The sequence below is a fragment of the Canis aureus genome, chromosome 14 (assembly GCF_053574225.1).
Source record: "Canis aureus isolate CA01 chromosome 14, VMU_Caureus_v.1.0, whole genome shotgun sequence".
NCBI lineage: Eukaryota > Metazoa > Chordata > Mammalia > Carnivora > Canidae > Canis > Canis aureus.
Window position 1 is genome coordinate 20,247,832 of NC_135624.1, and position 19,970 is coordinate 20,267,801.

At 40.3% G+C, this 19,970-nt stretch overlaps 1 protein-coding gene across 1 annotated transcript in view; it reads right to left on the reverse strand.

Moving 5' to 3' along the window:
* The window catches only part of EXT1 (exostosin glycosyltransferase 1), a 284,562-nt gene that overhangs the window by 14,502 nt on the left and 250,090 nt on the right, over window positions 1–19,970 (reverse strand). Inside the window, exons 3-7 of the mRNA XM_077847038.1 lie at window positions 19,126–19,233; window positions 13,651–13,770; window positions 6,129–6,261; window positions 3,563–3,681; window positions 2,148–2,243 (exon numbers count right to left, since the gene is read on the reverse strand). Of these exons, the coding sequence (XP_077703164.1) occupies window positions 2,148–2,243; window positions 3,563–3,681; window positions 6,129–6,261; window positions 13,651–13,770; window positions 19,126–19,233 (576 nt within the window). The remainder of the gene's footprint in view (window positions 1–2,147; window positions 2,244–3,562; window positions 3,682–6,128; window positions 6,262–13,650; window positions 13,771–19,125; window positions 19,234–19,970) is intronic.

A 19,970-nucleotide genomic window follows, 5' to 3' on the forward strand; every position in this document is an offset into this window, starting at 1 on the left:
ACACTTACTGCACCCTTTGTGTGCCACAGGCCCAGGGCTAAACACCTGTAATGCACTATCTCACTGAATCCTCAAAATGGGCCCAAGTCTTGGCCTAGGTTCCCAGAATACGGAGCCTGACGTAATACTGATTAAGTGCAAATGCTTTAGTAGGTGCTGTAATCCCAGGGCAGCAAGCGTGAGGGTAGAGGAATGGCCCCCTGGAACCAGTGGCCAAGGGGGAGGCCAGGACTCAACAAATGGCCAGAAGTGTAGACACAAATAGACTGGGAGAATGTATGACACTTAGTCTTAGCCAAAAGGCTGAGAAGCAATTGATATGGCTGGGAGAATGTGAAATATCTTATAAGCTACATCTGATCGAGCCACCATCTTATATATAAGGAAACAAGGACAAATCACAGAGTGCAAATAAAAATATCAATGAATTTGTGTGTAAAAATACAAAACTAACCATAGGAGTCAGAATGGCTCCTGGTCAGTCTGATTGGATCCTGTTTGAACATCCTGACATATTCAAAGGAAGACTTATATACCAGAAGGAGATCTAGTCACCCATGTTGACAGCATCCATCTGAGCACTGTTCGGGACCTCGGGCATTGGCATTGGGAGACAGACATATGGGATTGTAGGCAGGAGATTTTTGTATGCCATCCCTTTTTTGAAACCACATCTATGGTGAGATGGATTTCATAAGGGTAAGGAAGACCCATGCGGAGAGGCAGGTGATTTTCTAATTCCCACCATTGCTCGTTAAATGCTTATGAGGCAGCTCTTGGATACCATGTTGCTTGACTCCAACCCTGTGAATGCTGGGGACTTTATTTGTCATATTCCACACTGTGTTCCTACATACTGCATGGTACCCAGCACAGAGTGGGCACTCATATGTTGGAAACGAATGGATAATGCACTGATCATCTTGCCCAAGTAACAGTTATAATTCTCACTGCATCATGTTGAACTACATGAAACTGCCACTTTTAGCAAGCCAAATGATGGTTTCAAATGTTTAGACCTAATTGATATTTTTTATTTTGGCTCGAAGATGTTTTACTTAGCGTGAGACAATGTCTCAAGACCTGCCTCCTTGGGGACAGACAAAGGATGTCTCTTAGATGATGTGCTCCACCAATCTGTTCCATTTAGTAGCAAATAATTTCTTCACAATGGATATGATCTACAAGAAAGCAACAAGCAGAAGCGAGAGAAAAAAGAACTCACCTCTGGCTGCCAAGAGCAGAAGAAACTCCAAAGAGGAGGTAGTTTGGGAGCGGGAGCTTAAAGAGTACATGGGAAGTTTGATAACAGAGATAAAAAAAATTGAGAAGGGATGGTCAAGACTTACAGCAAAAGGGAAAAACAAGAATCATAGGCCGGAGGGGACACAGTTCAACTTAGATAACTGTGAATGATCAAATTTGGTGAGAGAACAGGGTCCAGGGAGGTAAGTAATGAGAGAGAAGACTGGCGAGGCTGGCCAAGGCCAGATTACACACGGCCTCAAATGTTAATTTCAATCATTAGCAAATAGAGTCCCTTAAGTCTGAGAGATGATTAAAAGATCATTCACTTCTAGGCAAGATGAATTGGAGAATGGAAGCAAGGGGCCAGCTAGGCACATGTGTGAGTCTCTGATGAAGACACCCAAACGAAATTAAAGTGCAAATGTCCTTTTGAAGATAAATATGAGGATGAGCCACTATTCTGAAAGATACAACTGATCCAGATGAACCAGCTAAGCAAACCTCATGCATTGCTGCCATCAGCAGCTTCGTCTTGATCCTCATCGTTTATACAAGGATCACTACTGCCAGGCTCTAAATTCGTTTAATCCTAATAGCAACTTAGGAATATGTATTATTACTTCCATTTTATAGACGAGGAAAGCGATGGTCAGGTAAGGAAAGTATATGCATGGTCACAAATCTCCTAAAGAAGTGGTATTAGGACCCACAATTCCCCAGTTTGAGAACCCAAGGCTGTCCAGGCTGAGGATATTCAGCAACAGGGAAAATTTTAGAAAAAAGTCCAAGGCCAGAAGCTCCCCAGGGCAGGAAGAAGACGTCGAGGGCCAATGCCCACAGTGCCCCTAGAGAAACAAGGACTCCATGGTGGTTCCACGCAGGACCCCTTCCCACCTTACCTTGCTTTCTCCTTCAATGACGATGACAGGCACAGCTGTGGCAGGCCAGCGGTGTTTGGCTGGTAGGGGCTTGTCACAATTCCATAGAACTATGATCTGAAAGGGACAGGGGCTCATTAGATGGCTTGGTAAGGCTGGCTGTAGATAGGCCTCCACCCCAGTTTCTTCTCAGAGACAGGACGAGAGGGAGGACACAGAAGCCTACATGAGGCAGAGGCAGACATCAGACTTGAATTTTAAAGAGAGTCCCCCTCCCACACAATCTCCAGGACCTGGTCACCTCAACAACTAGATAGAGAGGAGAAAAGGTATAACCTGCAAAAAATAGCATCAAGGGGGTAGGAGAAAGCCAGGGAGAGAGATGTAAATTGCTGGGTTGCTGAATCTTAATAAAGTGGTCTCCTAAATTCTGATATCATATGATGAGTGAGATAACACCAGTGAACAAGGTAAATAAATATGGGTAGTGAGGAGGACCTGGGTGGCTCAGTGGTTGAGTATCTGCCTTTGGCTCAGGTTGTGATCCCAGGGTCCTGGGATCGAGTCTTGCATTGGGCTCCCTGTGAGGAGCCTTGCTTCTCCCTCTGCCTATGTCTCTGCCTCTCTCTCTCTGTATCTCTCATGAATAAATAAATAAAATATTTTTTAAAAAATGGGCAGTGAGCATCAGAACACTGGCTAGGAAGCAGTGCTACTCCAGGCAGTGTGGGAGACAGAAGCGAATTCAAGATGGAACTAGCATGGTGAGCTTGTGATTTGGATTCTCCGGAATGGCTGCAGATTTCATGTGACTTTAGTATTTCCAATAAATGTGTTCTGTTCAGAAAGGCATACTTCAACACGATTTAATTCCTTTCTCATTTGTAAGCCTTCTTACACAACCTGATTTACAAGTCAGAAAAAAAACCAATGTGGAAAGAGTGACACTGATGTGGAAAATTTTGTTATCACTGATAGAACCTTCTGCTCCCGATTTTATCGATTTTATCATTAAGTCATGGTTGCTGTGAAAGAAAAGTGGACAAACACCTCCTGACACCATCAAGTCTGTTTCTTCTGTTGAAACTTAGCTTTCTGGGGCCTCCCACGGCCTTTCTGCTGTTGCTTTATTACTCTGATGTCTAAAAACAAAATGATGTGCTTATGTGTTCTTTAAAGAATGTGTTGGTATCTATGTTTTAACTTTAGCCCATCGAAGAATCTCTTTGTAACCCATCCCTTATCTGTGCTCGACTGCACTTCCAAGAACCTCTAAGTTGATGAAAAAGAAAGTAACAAGGCATGACAAATGAAAGGGGGGTAACAGGGCATGACGTTAGGTGAGTCCCAGGGAGTAGAGCATGGAGCATGCAGAGGCGCAGGCTCTGGTCCCCCGAGCTGGAGGAGGCAGGTGCTGCTGTCGGCCCCTCACTCACCTGGGCGCAGTACTGGGATTTGGCTGCAGCCACGAGAAGCTTTAACACTGGCTGGGACTGAGAGACCAGGGGGGTCACCGCATGGATGACTGCCGTGAATTTGGAAGGGGGCTTTAAACCTGCAATAGAAACGGGAGAGGAGCTCAATGAAACACTGGAAAACAACACTTAGAAAATCATTCCTCCTCGCTCCATTGCCTCGCCCTGAAGCTAATGTTCCCTACTCGCATATTTTTCCTTTGCCTCTTATGTCCTGACAGAACAAAAACAAGGTGAAAAGCTGTTAGGTAGCTGCTGCCTGAGACCGTGTAATTTCCAGTTCCATGTCCACCTGCAGGTTTCTTCCTCTGATGACCTATTCCTCTCCTGGGGGCGCACCTGTGATCTCCTGTCCATGTCTGCTTTTTAGGGGCCCAGAGGCTGAACACACACCCCACCTCTCACCACTCTCTACTCCAGGAAGGCTCTACTCTACACTTACATGTTACTGTGGGGATTTAAGGAAATGTGCTCTCCCCGCCCTGGGTATTTGAATAGCTCTTATTCTTGATAATGTAGTTAAGGGTTGTTTGTTTGGTTTTGGCCTGATTAATACTATTTCCAATGATGACCAGCAAGTGGTAAAGGGTTAAAGAACTGCCTCCAGAGCCTCCCGGTCTCAGTTTGAATCCCTGTGCTACCACCCAGTGGTGGTGGGATCTTCCCCTTGGCGTTTCCACAGCTGTGAAATGCAGCTGAGAGTCAGAGCATCAAACCTATGGGGTTGTTTTTGTTAGGAGACCAGAATTAAAGGACTGAATGCATACAAAGCAGTTAGAACAGGACCCAGCAAACAGGAAGTGCTTGATATGTGTTCGTGGCTATCCCTCGCCATCACCATCACCATCACCATCAGCATCACCATCACCATCATTTTGGAGCAGAAGCCTCTACACTCCCAAGAAGCTCTTTTCGTGTGGTGCTGACATAGGCTGAGGGAAAAAATATGTGACCCAGACCTCTGCCAACTACGTGCTCCAAAGCACTAGGCGGAAAGGTGTCACAAATATGTAAAACAAGCATAGCCACCAAAGAGAAAGAAGCGAGATGGCTTCTCCACCCTCTGGAAGGAGTTTTTTCCGGAAGAGCTCGCTAAGAAACTGGAGATGCGTTTAAAAACTTTTTAAAACTTCACTAGTTTAGACTCGCGAATTTCGCATTTTGGTAGCTTCAATGCAAACAAGAGTGTGCAGTGACATTCAAGCTAGACTTTGATGTCGATACAATAAAGGTAAGAATTAGACAACATATACTAAAGGATTCTGTGAGGGTTTTGTAGAGCAAATTATATCATCCAGTTGGTACTTTAATTGCATGTCAGAAGCAGACTTGCCCCACTATCTAGATACACATTCAAAACTTTGCCAGAGAAGAAATAGGGGTGGGGGTTTCCTTTCTCACAGTGAGATCAAGTCACTGCTTTTACATTTTTCCTGTATATTTCCTAGTTTAGGAAGCATCATGTACACACTTCTCATGTGCTCACTCCACATGAAGATCCCCATGCTCTGCAAGAAACACGTAGAAATTTTTATCAAATATGGCCTTCTTCTGAAAATTACCCAATTCTAAATATATTACCCTATGTGGACCACTGATTTTAATACAGTCCCCATAATATGTTTGGTTTGGATTAACTGGTTGATACTTCATGACTCTAAGTTTCTTTTTATCAGTTTCAAATTAAACATGCAAAACTCAAAAAAGGGTGAGATTGGTATGGAGAATATCAGAACAGGGTGGAAAATCTAAAGTCTTTTTCCCAAATCAACTTGAAAGATGCATTACTATCCCAGAGCTCCTCCAATTTGGACCCAAGAATGAGGGGGAATGTCAAAGATGTTACTAACACTATCACAAGTGGGCTCCAAGGACACAAGTGTCTACGGCAATAACAGTAGCCTTTTGGAGAGCTTTGTTCCTCTGTCCATTCCCATTCCCCCATTATGATTGGACTAAAAGCTGCTTGAGAGCACAGACTGTAAATCTGACTTTTTTATTTCCACCGCCCAGCATGGCATTAATGGAGCACACATGAGGAGCACACTAAACGCTAAATGAGTTAACAGATCAGTCTTTGTCAGACATTCTCAAATCTTTCTCTTTCCTTTTTATTAATTCAGCTTTTCTTTGGTAGGAGATAGAGAAGTTGAGATCGTGGGGGAAAAAATAGGAAGAGCGCTCCTGGTTCCATTTTATATATGAGGAGATTTAAAATTATAGCAAAGACACTGTCATATTCAAAATGATCCATAATTTGAGGAGCCTATTTCTCAAAAAGGAATGAGTCTACTATATGTGAGGTCCAGCTGCTCAGACAAGAAGGAGTTTTCCTGCATTTTGCAGTGATCTGCCGGATTTATCGTTCTTGACCCTGATACACCATTTACGATAGGGCTCTAGAAAGCCATCTCCGGGCAGGCTGGTCGGAAGACCCTTCTATAGAATGGAAAAATCAAGGGACTTTCAATCTGGACAAGAACTAGAGGGTAAACAAGGGGCAGCACCCTGGAAAGAGGTCACTTACCTAAATTAGCATAGTAGTAAGGAAAGTCTCCCAGATAAGATGAATACTGTGGTAGTACGAACAATCCTCCAGGATGTTTGTTCCATATTAAACTGTTACGTGATATGTGCTTGAATATTCTGTCCTGAATAATCTAGAAAATAAAAACACAGCCTGTGGTGAGGATGAGACCTTGATGGGATTTGATAAAGGAGCATGTTCAATCCCAGTTTGAGGAATGATGACCCTCAAAGAAGTGACTCTATCTCCAAATTCTCCGATAAAAGTGTCCAGGACACAGGCAGAGTGACAAAGCAGTAGAAGAGAGTGTGAGAGAGAAAGAGATGAATTATGGCTAATCAAATTTTCTAATTAAATTTTGGTTTTACCATAAGTTCTATCTTGTCTTTCTATAATAATAAGTATGTCTTGTCTTTCTATAATAATATGTCTTTCTATAATAATAGAAAGACTTTGTCTTTCTATAATAATAAGTATGTTCTCATTTCGAAGCTGAGTGCATGAAACAGTTTCCTTGATGGCAGAGCATTTAGCTGTGGTTCTAGACTGATGCCAGGAAGATCTGTTCTTGGTCCACGTAGAAGTCCATGGGGAGACTGCCTTGGGAGGGTACAGAAGGCAGGGTACATTCTAGAAGCTGTTGAAGTTCTCATCCATTCCTTTAATCGAGGAGGCAGATTTATCTGTCATATTTCGTTTTCCTTTCAAAGTCAATTGTAGGACTTTGGGGTACTGGTTAGGGGAAGTTTTTCTACATTTTATCTCAAAAAGCAGTGAGTTAACAATTGCTCAAAACATCCCACATAATAGGACAAAAAAACATGGCATATGAAGACTAATAGCCACACTAGTTCATTAGTTCCTTTGGACTTTGGGACCTCGCAGATCATTAAATTCCACATTTAGAGTCAAACATTTTCCCATCCTGAATCATTTGTCAGATGAACGTGATTAGTCCACTTTACAGATTTCTCTCTGTGACTTTCAAACTCTTGTAATTATTCCATCCACTCATTAAGATATGATTTGGCAAATAATTAACTTGGTACAGGATTTCATGTTTGCAGCAATTTTTTTCTGTACTTAAAAAAAAGAAAGAGCCTGCCATGTCTCTCAAGAGATTTAAGACCTAAATCATTATTTTCCAGGCCCCCATTTAATGCGATGTGACTTTAAGTAAAGACTATTTTCAATGGAGCTTTATCATTTGTTAAGGTTATTAACACAATCGTCTCATCCCACATAGTGACAGATAAGTAATAAAGTGAGCTACATTTATTTTTTGCAAACCTTATCATGTTTATATTTCTTAATGAGAGAGAAGAAAGGAAGCAAGGAGGTAATTTGGAAGAACTCAAACACTTTAGCTCAATGATTTCTGCATTTTTCTCTTTCCTCCAGATCAAAACGGCTAGTATTATATGGGTAGGTAGAAGTTTGCAATTTGGTGGAGAGTTAAAGAACCTAGCTAAAATATGAACATTTACTTTCTGTGGTACAACAGAGATGTGTTAAAATGTTGTTGACAAGGTATTAATTATGAGAAACTTCTTATGGTTGTGAAGGGTTTTCAAATGGCTAGCAATTTCACTTTATATGCCATTTATCCTAGTTTTATATTATTTATATCTTCCAAATCTACTGTCTTTTTTTCCTTACAGTTTTTCATTTAGATCCTCTTTTTCTGATCTGCAAATTTATGTACTTTCTAGCATGTGGTCACTTAAATGAATTTGGATATCAAAACACAGAGTGAATTGAAAGTAGACAGTATCATAAATCTGACACATATACAAATGGCATATATCTAAGGGATGCCACAAAATGGGTCACTATCCACTGTGGGTCTCTCGGCAGCATGCTTCTCGTCATACTCTTTCTGGTTCAGTATCACAACATTGTTCTTGTTTCGAATTCAAGGATACAACAGGCTACAGTATTCTTCTGAGATACCAATGAGCATGTCATATTCTCTTCAAATCAATCTTGATGGGAAGATATAAGCAAAGGTACAAGAGCAATAGCAAATACTTAATTTAACCTGGGTCAAGCAATTTGCCACTTTTATGTCTCACTTTTCTCATTTGTAATAAAACGATAAAATATCACATAAATTATAATAACCTCTCAGAATGTGTGAGGAATAGCCGCCGAAGTTTTTATATTTAAGACTTGACTTTTTTTACCTTAAAAAAAAAAAAAATCTCATTCCTGAATTTATTTTCTAGGTGTGGACTGCCCATTTTGACACTGCTGTAAGATCACAGATATTATAGATTATAGATATCTTTCCATAGAATTAATAGTATTCATGGATTACTTACCCTAAATGCTTAACAACAGTGTCATTTTTCTCATGAATTAAATTTTTCTCCATCTAGAATTGATTCTTGAGTAGTTTGTCAAAGGGTATAAACACTTTTAAGTGTTTGCACTGACAAACATTTTCTAAAAGGTGTGTAACAGCTGGCCTTCCCAAAAGTCTTAAAGAGTTTGGCATCACCCAAAGGTGATCTCATTTCACCAAAGAGAAGCGTTGTTCTGTCCCTCTCCTAATTTCCATTGCTATCCTGTGATGGAACAGCCAACAGCTGTTCCTATCGCTAGACTGGACAGCTCCCAGGATCCTTTCGGAGTACTAGAACTCACTATTGCTGTGGAAGAAGACATCCGTTTAGAAGTTGGACACTTCTTCGGCTATAAAGAAAATCATCACAAACATATATACTGACACGTATATGTACATAGTACAAAGCCTTTTCATTATGGACGGCACCCTTGATAGGATAATATTTCTCATTAACAGGAATTCAAAGGGAAGAATGACAGGCTCCTTACTTTTCTTTTTATGTGCCATCTGTTTTATGAATAATGGACTATTGGTTACAGGTTACTGCCATTCTGTGTGGCCCTGACTTGGTCTTTTGACCAATACAAGGTTACCTCACACACGCAGTGCCACCATATGCCACCTCACTCTGAGCCAAACATTCTATTTTCATTATCTCAGTGATTTTAATATTTCACTATACAACAGCATCAGCAATACCATGGTTTGAATGTGCATTGTTAGGTAACCGGAGAGAAAAATTGGAACATACTTCATAAAACTCCATTAAAAATGTGCCTTCCGAGCTACCATTAGTTTTTTTCATACATTATTACAATCTTGTGCACTTTTCTTTCACTCACCTTGATTCTCACTGAGCTCCTATGGTTCAATCATGAGTGTCAGGTTATTGCTGTGTAATACTCTGACAAATAATGGAATCTATGAAGGAACACTGTCTGCAGTATTTTATCATTGTCCCCATCATTACTTCTCAATTTGCATACACACACAAAAAGTGAGCTCCAAAGAGCTTAGCTCTGATTCACTAGCTCCTTAATTCCAAGATGCTGAATTAGGAAACTTCTATCGGACTGGAAATGCTAGCCAAATCCCAAGTACAGAGAGCAGTACAATGGAATGTACTAACAATAACAACTTGAGTCTGGCATCAGAGAAAAGGTATCCTGCTTTCAAGCATCACCTACAACACTAAGGCTCAAAGTCTCCAAAGACCGAGTCATCCTCTTCCCATGACCTAGAGTATATAGCAAGCAAGAAAGACCCAGAGTTTTAGAATCTGGATATAGAACATCCTGAGAGCAAAGGATCCTCAAATCTATATTATCTAAGGGTAATGCTGAATTATCCTCATAACTCAGAAGCTCCAGCAAAGAATGACTTTTAGGTTTTAAGCCAAGTAGGCATTTTTGATATGTGATACTTAAATTGTTCTCATAAACACGTTGGCTTTATTTGTGTAGGCGGATGGCATTTTCTGCTATGTTCTCTGCTTTTCCATTTACACTGAATTCTGGGGTAATCTGAGTTCTGAATTAAAAAGGGAAACTGGATGGTATCTTTCATGCAATTTGGTTGAGGGGTCAAACCGTTACAATCTGATCTTGGAACTATATAAGGAGATTTGATAGTTGCTATAAATTTGAATGAAGTATATGGTTCATAGTGTTTTCAAAACAACCGTGTCGCTAAAGAACTACATGGCTTAAATCCAAGGGGAAGAAGGCCTTTCCAGCACAGAGATGACAACAGCTTGACTTGAGATTCTATTCTGATGAATATAACACATCCAACTGTTCTTACAGGATAACTGAGCACTGCTAATTGAATAGGCAAGAGACCAGTTCTATGCAACAAACCAAACTCAAAAGAAATGTAATTAATGAGATACCATCATTCACCTGACAAATTTGCATGGTTGTGTATGTATGTGTTTTAATTATGATCCTTAAGGCTAACAAGACTACCACTAGAGGAGGTCTCCTCCCAGATGGTTTATGATAGTCCAGACTGATGTAACCTTCTTGCAGAGTAATTTGGCAACGCATATCATGAACCTAGACTCTGGCTTAGTAATGATCCCACTGTAAGGACTCCATCCTAAAGATATAGAGATGCAGCCCAAGATACATGTAGAATCCCATTGCCTGGATAAAGATATTTGCACCTAGATCTATACAAAATACACAACTAGAAACAACATTAATAGTCAACAATAGTATGTTAGTTAAATAAATGGAGGTCCACCAAAGGAGGGCAAAAGGCAGGAAAAATGAAAATACGTGGCCTTTGTGTTTTAGAGTAGACAGCTATTATGGCAGAATCAAAAGGCCAGAAACAGACCCAAAGGTGCATAAATGTGGAGTGTGACAACACTGAGGCAAGAAAACTTAGTATGTTGGGACAAACTACACAACAATCTGTTTAAAAAAGGAAAAAACAGGCTTTCAACACAGATCATATATATATAAAAGTAAATTGGATTAAGCAGCTAAATGCAAAAAGTTAACTGTGAAAGTACTAGAAAAATATAAAGGAGTGTGTGTGTGTGTAAATTAAATTATGGATCAAAAGGTCCTTTCTGAACAGTAGCAAATGCAAAAGCCATAGAGGAAAAGATCACCTCATTATAAACAAAAAAGGGATACCGCAAGTTGGGGGAAATATTTGTGACAAAAGGGTCAAAGTGTTAATATTTTTAATATAATAAGCTCTTAAAAATTTATGAGAGGGGTGCCTGGGTGGCTCAGTTGGTTAAGAACTTGCCTTTGGCTCCAGTCATGATCCCAGGGTCCGGGGATTGGGCCTGGCATCAGGCTCCCTGCTCAGTGGGGAGCCTGCTTCTCCCTCTCCTCTGCCCCTCCCCTTGCTTGTGTTCTCTCACTTTTGCTTGCTCTCAAATAATAAATAAAATGTTTAATAAAAAAAAAAATTATGAGGAAAAGTGGGACAACATCATGGCCATTTCTATTTCTTTCTTTGTAAGTTGCTAAGAAATAAGAAAAATTCATTCTTACTAATAACTGAAGAAATACAAATTAAGAAAATAATGACATCATTTTGAAAGATATAATGCCTAATATTCTAATATTGGTGAAAGTGAAAAATACCAAAAATAATCAAAACAAGTCCTCTCATATATGCTGGAGGGAATATAAATTAGTTCCATTCTATGGCAGGAAAATTGACAATGTATTAGAAATCTTAGCATTTATCATATTCTTTGAATGAGGACTTTGAATTCAAGGTATTAATCCTAAGGAAGTAATCTTGAACCTGCATAAATAACAATTTGGTGCTGAAGCTATTTGTTTCAATAATATGTATACTAATGAAAAAACAAAAACAACAGTAATGTCTTCAAGGTAAGGATAATGAAAGAAATTAAGTGATATCATGAATGGAATATTATATAGTCATTAAAATAATTGTAGACAAATCTAAGAACATGAGAAAATGTTAACAATACATTATTAAAATGAGAAAAACATACTAAAACTAAGTTTAGAAAGAAATTTATTTACTTATTTAAGTAAGTAGGCTCCATGTCCAATGGGGGGCTTAAAACAACCCTGAGCTTAAGAGTTGCATGCTCTACTGATCCAGCCAGCTAGATGCCCCTGAAAGACTCCTCTTTAAATTGAAAATTACATGTGTATAAATTTGCCTATAAAAAATGAATATATATGTGTTTGTGTGTGTGTGTGTATATATATATGTCAATAGTCATTTTGTATGGGTAGATGATTGTATTTTTATACTTTAAGTATTTTCCATTATTTTCTAAAATGAACATGCACTTTTTTCATAGAAAGCACTCATTCCACAAAGGGAAAAAAAAATGACATTCAGCTTTCTTTAAGAAGGGCCTAGGAAGGGTCTTGGATGGAAGACAGGATAGAAGAGTAAAATCTATTACATATTCAAATCTACTCCTATGAACAGATGAGAAAAATGCAATCGAATTTAAGGAATAAGAAGCTTGCTTGCAAGAAGGAAGCCATTCTGACCTTGTCTCCTTCATGGGGTGAGCCTGGCTCCTTAAAAACCCCTTTCACCTAGTTTCAGGCTGAAGAAAAAAAGTACACTCCTGAGAAGATACTGTGACCAGAGCAGCAGCCCCAGCTCACTGTGGGGTAGGGAAATGCTCCCACTGTGTCCAGGGCAGGCTCTGATACCCAGGATGGCAAGAGAACAGTGGTGTGGACAAAACAGGGTGATTTTCAGTTTTCTTGGTATTACTCAGACTCCTCAGTGTTTGGTGCAAATTACATTAGTTTTTGGAGCAGTAAATACTTTTCCAAAGCAAATACTCCAAAGAGAGGCTGCAAATGCCCCTGGCTGCGTTAGGAGAACACAGAACTACTTCAACGCCGTGCCTCATCAGAGGACCTCTGCTCTCCTTGCGAGTCCGTAATTCATGAGTATGCAGTTTTCCAACTCTCATCTTAGCTCTTTGTGCTACTGTGGTGTGGCCTCAGGCCATCACTATCTGTTCTACTTGCAAAGGTTTTAATCATCTCCATGCTTCCCTCTCCTTTTTCCCTCCTGCCTTAAAAAAAAAAAAAAAAAAGCTACATACAAGGGGCACCCATATGCCTAGAAGATTTTCTGCTTTCATAAAGCTTAACACTTTCCACACCAGATAGAGTAATCCTGATCCTGATTTTCTTCTTAACACATCCTTGCAACACTGATGCTGATTGGGCTACACGTCTTGAGAACCGATTTTGTTGTACCCCAAAGCCACTGGTACCCAGTAAATTGTTCATATTTCTAGAATGGTAGAAGATTTTCCCCTACTTAAGTCACTGCCTGATTTCTAAATGGGCTCCAGAAACACATCTTCAGAGGATGCCACTGAGTGTGAAGGACAGGAGGACAGTCATTAACCACATATCGCTGAAATGATGGAAGACAGAGCTGATCTGTGTGTCAAGGACTGTAATTCCTCCTCATGTCAGTTTTCCTCTGTGGGGTTTTGTTAGGAATGGAGGGATCTGCTTGGGCACAGCAGAGCAGGTAAAATAGGGTTAACTGATAAATCCGGGTATAAAAAATTTGGTGTTGTCCCATTTGGCCAATTATACCACACGAATAACAGAAGAGAAGGCCAATAGAAGTGTATAAAGGACCATTATTCAAGACTAAGAGCCAAGTGGTCTCACTTACCTCTAGTGTAGTTAATACAATCTTCTCAACTGAAGAAAAATAAGCCTCCCACAAGAATTGTGTCTGCTGTCTAAGTGCTAGGATTTTATCCTGATGAATAGACCTGATTGTAGAAGGAATCTGTAACACAAGGTGAACACATAATAACTATAACTGTAAAACAATGAGATGCCATTTGATCGAAATAACCCACCTGGGTTAGGCTTTTATAAATTTCTTAGCATTCAGGTTTTAGTGTACGGGATCGGCTAAAAATCTGAAATGCCCTTAAGAGGTGTCAGGTACAAGCAGTACTTACTGGGGATCAGCCTTAATGACCTTTAATGGATGGAAGTTAAAGTCCCCTCTAAGATTTGGTAACAGCTTATCAGTTGCTTAGGGTCCCACAAATCCTCAAGCTTACACATGGACAAGTACATTCTACACAGAAGGGAGCTGTCAGTTTTGGTGAAAGGCTGAAAGACTTGCCCCAAACACTTCCAAGACATGCAATGCCAGGGACTCCAAGTGATCTACAAAGGGGCTTCTAGAGGAAATGTCTCTGAGCCTCTCCATTTAATCTGTAGCTGGATAGTCATTTCCATATGCACACATCTGTGACCTTACCCTGAGAGCTCTTCTGCTCCCTGACCTCTTTTTTTGGCTCCAGCACTAATGCTAATCTAGCACAATCTGTCAAACAGCATACACATCCAACCATCGCTGTTCTCTAACAGGCTACATGATTTTAAAGGAGAGATCTGCTACATGTTTTAAGGTTGTAAGAATGGCTTTTATATAGTAGTTTTTCAAGAAATAAGAGTTGAGGGGCGCCTGGGTGGCTCAGTCGGTTAGGCATCTGCCTTCAACACAGGTCATGATCCCGGGGTCCTGGGACTGAGCCCCACATTGGGGCTCCCTGCTCAGCCAGGAGCCTCCTTCTCTGACTCTCTCCCCCAGCTTGTGTTCTCTCTCTTGCTCTCAAATAAATAAATAAAATCTTAAAAAAAAAAAAAGAAACAAGAGTTGAATTAAACATGGCCAACTGAAGTTACCATAGGGATATGATTATTTTTACCATCAATATAGCTTAATGGTTAAGCACAGGGACACAGAAATTGGACCAAGGTGGGATTCGCAGTTCTACCATTTACTAGCTGTGCTTTCTTGGACAAGTTACTTGATCTCTCTTTGAGTTACCTCTTCATTTATAACCTTTGGGATACAGTACTAACATGAGAAGGTTGTAAAGGAGATCAAATAAGTGCTTGCTTAACACAATAGTGAGAACATGGGAAGCTTAACATAGCAAATTATTAGTACCATTATTATTATTATTGACATAAGGGTGATGATACTCAAAGTTGGACCAACTTCTTAATGTTTGTATGTGAACTTGTTTGGATCTGGAGCTCTGACACGTACTTTGGGTTTCTGCTGAATTTGCTGGGCTTGCTCCCTATCTTCATGTATAGTTCAAGGTCTATTTCATTTATGGAGTCTATACTCTTAGAGGAGATTCCTTGTGATTAGCAAACTGCCCTCTTGTGCTCACCTCTTTCTGCATGCTTGCTTTGCTAATGCATAACTAAGTAGACAGACATGGGGGCCTGGGCTGAGGTAGGAATGCTCTGTTAGCTGCTTTAATAAGAAAAGTTACTCATGGCATTGTGACTAAGGCTAGATCTGAATTTCCCCTGGAAGGGAAGGAGGTGGCAACACATTTTTGGACTCAAGACTATTTTTCAGAGGAGCAATGAAACTGCTCCACAGTAAGAACAAAAGGACAAGCTCACTTGCTTTTGCAACATCCTACAGCAGACACTAAATCTGTGCCCCAAAGTGTGTATCTGGATGCCTCACACTGAAGAAGGATGAAAGCAACAAGTAAAGGGAAAGCACCAGCAGGCTTTGTTAATCCAGAATTAGAACTCAAGGTCAAATGGAAGTAAAATATCCTTGGAGAAGGCAGAGCAACTATCCACATCATGGATCCTTGATAAGTCAAGGGCAATTTATTTTTATTTACTGAGAAAATTACCTAGATTGCCAAAAGAGACTAGAAAGAAGTTACCCAGCTCAGTTTTCATAATCATGTCCTCTTTTAAATGTCAATGGCATATCCTAAGAGTCATATCAGTTGACTTCACTATTTTGCCATGATCACGAGAAACCAGTCCATTAGAAAAATGTGACTACATAATCTCCAGAAAACTAAGTAGGCTATGGTTATGAACGAATAAAGGGAATGTCACATCTATTTTTAAAAGGATTTTATTTATTTATTTTAGAGAGAGAGACAAAGAGGGACACAGAGAGAGCATAGGGAAAGGGGCAGAAGGAGAAGAGAATCTCGAGCAGACTTCTTGCTGAACCAGGGCTCAATTCCAGAACCCTGAGATCATGGCCTGAGGTGAAACCAAGGGTCCGATGCCCAAACGACTGAGTCACTCAGGCGCCCTAAAGCAATATCACATATTAACCTACCAATACATTCCCCCTCTATTAAATAAGCCACAAACTGATGTTAGGACATCGAGTGAGCTATACGCTGCCTGTTTGTATGTACAATATATGTGATAGCTCTTTGCAAAGTGCTCTGGAAGAGAATTCCAACTGACTGAAAAGACAGAGTTCCAGGTTTTCATGGCATTTGGCTATTGGTTATTAATCTGCTTGTCCTGAGAGACAGGTACGCAAGAGTGATAAATTAATTCCAATTTGGCTGGATTGTTCAGCATTGCAGAACTCAATGAAGTCTTAACAAAAGGTCATGTATGGTAACAAAACTAATGGAATCTACCAAAATAGATCTAGGAAAGCAACACGCAGCTCTCTTGGTGACATAATGACAAGAATATATGCAAATAAAAACATCCGAGCTGTTCTAAAACAGGAAACGAAAAATTGTAACATAACAACAACATCTCCCAGAGCAGACATTTGGGCTCAGCGCCAGCTCTCTACAACGATCGTCAACGACAGTGCAGTCGCTGTTCAATATGGAGGCAGCTGTGCAGAGATGGAGTGCTCAGGAAAGGGGAAACCACCAGCAAGTTTGAGTGGGGGCAGAATGGAAAACAGTATCTTCAGAGTCAAGCCAAACAAACTGCTTCATTAGGTGAAATCTATACCAGCTTTGGTGAAATGGTAGAAACTGGACAACCACAATTAAGATCCCAGAATGCTCTCCTCTCCAAGACAAACTCCTAAGTTTTTCATGTCAGATTCATAGGAGCCTTGGAGAAATTATGGCTGATGGTTTTTATTCCTTTTATTTCCCAAGTTTCTTTGGATGATCATGCATTTAAAAAAAAATTATAAAAGGAAGGAAAAAGGCAACATGGAAACGAACTACTCATATCACTTTTGTCTGGCCTTTCATGAGTGAATGTTTTTGATATACACCATTCGGCCCCGAGAGGATTTTGCTAGGTCATTTATTCCTCTTTTGTTTTGAAGGTCCCAGGTGGAGATCACGTACCTGAGTACCAGAGAGTAGGAATGTTCTAGGGGCTGTGTTCAGCTTGGCTTGCCTAAGTCACAGCCCTCACCTGTTACTTTAGGAAGAGAACTGGGTTACTTCGTCAGCCAGCTAGCGGACTGTCTGGCAGTAGAAGCAGAATCAACAACAGAGTTAAAAGCTCAATTTTCTTGGTATTAAAAAAAAAAAAAAAAAGCCAGGACATTAAAAATAAAAATCATTCTACAACATTTGTGGTAGTTCAAGATAAAGTATATAATGCCATCAAAGGAAAACATTAAAATACTCTATAATTTCAGAGAAAGGAGTAGGGCAATTTACGTGGAACCTAAAACATTACTGCACAAAAGGGCTTCAGAAATCCTTAGTTGGGATGCCTAGGTGGCTCAGGTCATGATCTTAGGGTCATAATCTTAAGCCCTGCATTGGGCTCTGAGCTGGATGTAGAGCCTGCTTAAGAGTATCGCTCTGCCTCTCCTTCTCCCCCTGCTCCTTGCCCCATCCCACCTTCTTGTGCATACTCTCTCTTAAAAAAAAAAAAAAAAAAAGAAAAAAGGAGGAAGAAGAAGAAAGAAAGAAAGAAAGAAAGAAAGAAAGAAAGAAAGAAAGAAAGAAGAGAAGAGAAGAAAAGAAAGAAAAGAAAAAAGAAAAGAAAAGAAAAGAAAAGAAAAGAAAAGAAAAGAAAAGAAAAGAAAAGAAAAGAAAAAAGAAAAACGGAACCCTTGCTGCCCTTGGATTTCTCTGGGAGTATCATATTCCTCTCTGCAGGCAGCTCTTGAGTTCAAACTTTTCTTAGGCATCCTTGTTGAAAATTAGTTGACCATATGTGGGTAGATTTATTTTTGGGCTTTCTATTTTGTTCTATTGGTCTGTCTGTCTCTGTGCCAGTACAATATCATTTTGATGACTGTAGCTTTGTAATATATTCTGAATTCAGGAAACTTAATGCCTCCAGCTTTGGTCTTTCTCAAGACTGACTTGGTTATTTGGGGTCTTTTGTGGTTCTATATGAATTTTAGAATTATTTTTCTATTTCTGTAAAAAAATCCATTAGGATTTTGATAGAGATTGCATTGAATCTATAGATCAATTTGGGTAATATGGTCATTTTAATCATATTAAGTGTGACTTCTACAATTAGGACAACATGGATGAACCTTGAGGACATTAGGCTAAGTGACATAAACCAGTCACAGAAAGCCAAATACTGCATGATTCCACCTCTACATGAGGTATCTAAAATAGTCAAATTCACAGAATTAAAGAGTAGAATGAGAGTTGCCAGGGTTGGGGGTGGGAAAGAAATGAGGAGTTACTAAACCAGTGTGCATAAAGTTTCAGTTAAACAAGATGAAATAAGCTCCAGAGAGGTCTAATACAGTGAACCCACGGTCAAAATAATGTATCCTACATTTAAAAATAAGAACGTGAATCTCATGCTAAGTGTTCTTGCCACAATAAAATAAAATAAAGAGATCCAAATGGCAAAAGATACATTTAAAAAATCATTTTTATTAGAGGCTGCTCTTTTGAATATACACGTTAAAGAGAACACTGCTCAGGCTCCCAGACTGGATCATTTGAGCAATGATAACACTAATTATAAGAATCAACCCTAGAGACCTCCCTCTTTCTGAAAATTAATCTGAAGGCAATTACAGAAATAGAGGAAAGGAATACGAAGTGGCAGGATGGTACAAACACTCTCTGGTATAATTTCTAAAAATTCTGGATCTGGAAGAGGAGGGATACACGCTTCTTCTGACCATCAAAGTTCATGTCCTTTACCTGCCACTTCTTTTCCAAATATATTCCCCAGGCCCGGGTGGATTTTGTGTGGGAAAGTGAACAATGTCATATTAAATGACTTCATATTCGCCATGACACAGGCAATTTTCTCCTGATAAGATTTCTTTTATAGAGCTGACCTTTTGGATTCATCTTCTTTGAAATTGTGGATGAGGGGCCGCAATAATCCGCTGATGTGCTGAAGGCCGGAGCCCCTTCCTTACCTGTAATAACAATCTCTCATCGCCTATGACGGCAGCTTGGTTCCAATTAATCACTTCAGAGAATGGCAACTCCCATCCGTTGCTGAGCATCACAGGGACACAGGCGGCCTGGGTGAAGAAGGGGGCTTCGTGAATGTGGGGAAGTGGCAGGGGGAGCCTTCCAACTGGAGGCGACATCACTACAAGTTCAGTTACTGGCGTTTCTTACTTGGGTCACTGCACGGATCCTGAACCGCTTAGGCCCGAAGGGGAGGCGGCCTGGATGAGCCACCAAGTCACGTGAAGGCTGTGCATATCCAGCCGAGATTTTAATGCTTGCAAGTCTTGCCCTCGAATGCTAAAACCCCATTTCTATTCTAGTACATGGTTTGGCTGACCTTACTTCCACAGAGACGACTGGCCTCGTTCGAGAAGTTTTATTGATGTAACAAAATCGTCCACCAACAACATCCTAGCATAAAACCAACCTTGAATATAAACCATTTTGTCAATGCAACTGCCACAGGTCTGCTTGTGGAGTGGTTTACCCCACTGTTAGGAGCAACAAAGAGCAGAATGGGGCCTGGCATTCCTGATGAAGCCTTCTGTGGACTGCACTACCACAGGGTGCTCACCTTTCCCTTGCAAAGCAAACACTTCCTCCAGAACCTTGCTCCACTCACTGTGGAGGGGGCCAAACCAGTCGCCCCAATGTGCTGCCTGCACAGTGATCTATCAGCCAAGAAATGCTGGGCTAAGGACCCAGTTCTGGTTCCAAATAACTCATCATCCAAAGCGGAGAACAGTTGGCTTCATGGGGCATCCCAAAGAGGCGACAAGAACATTAGTGACCATGTGCTTCACAG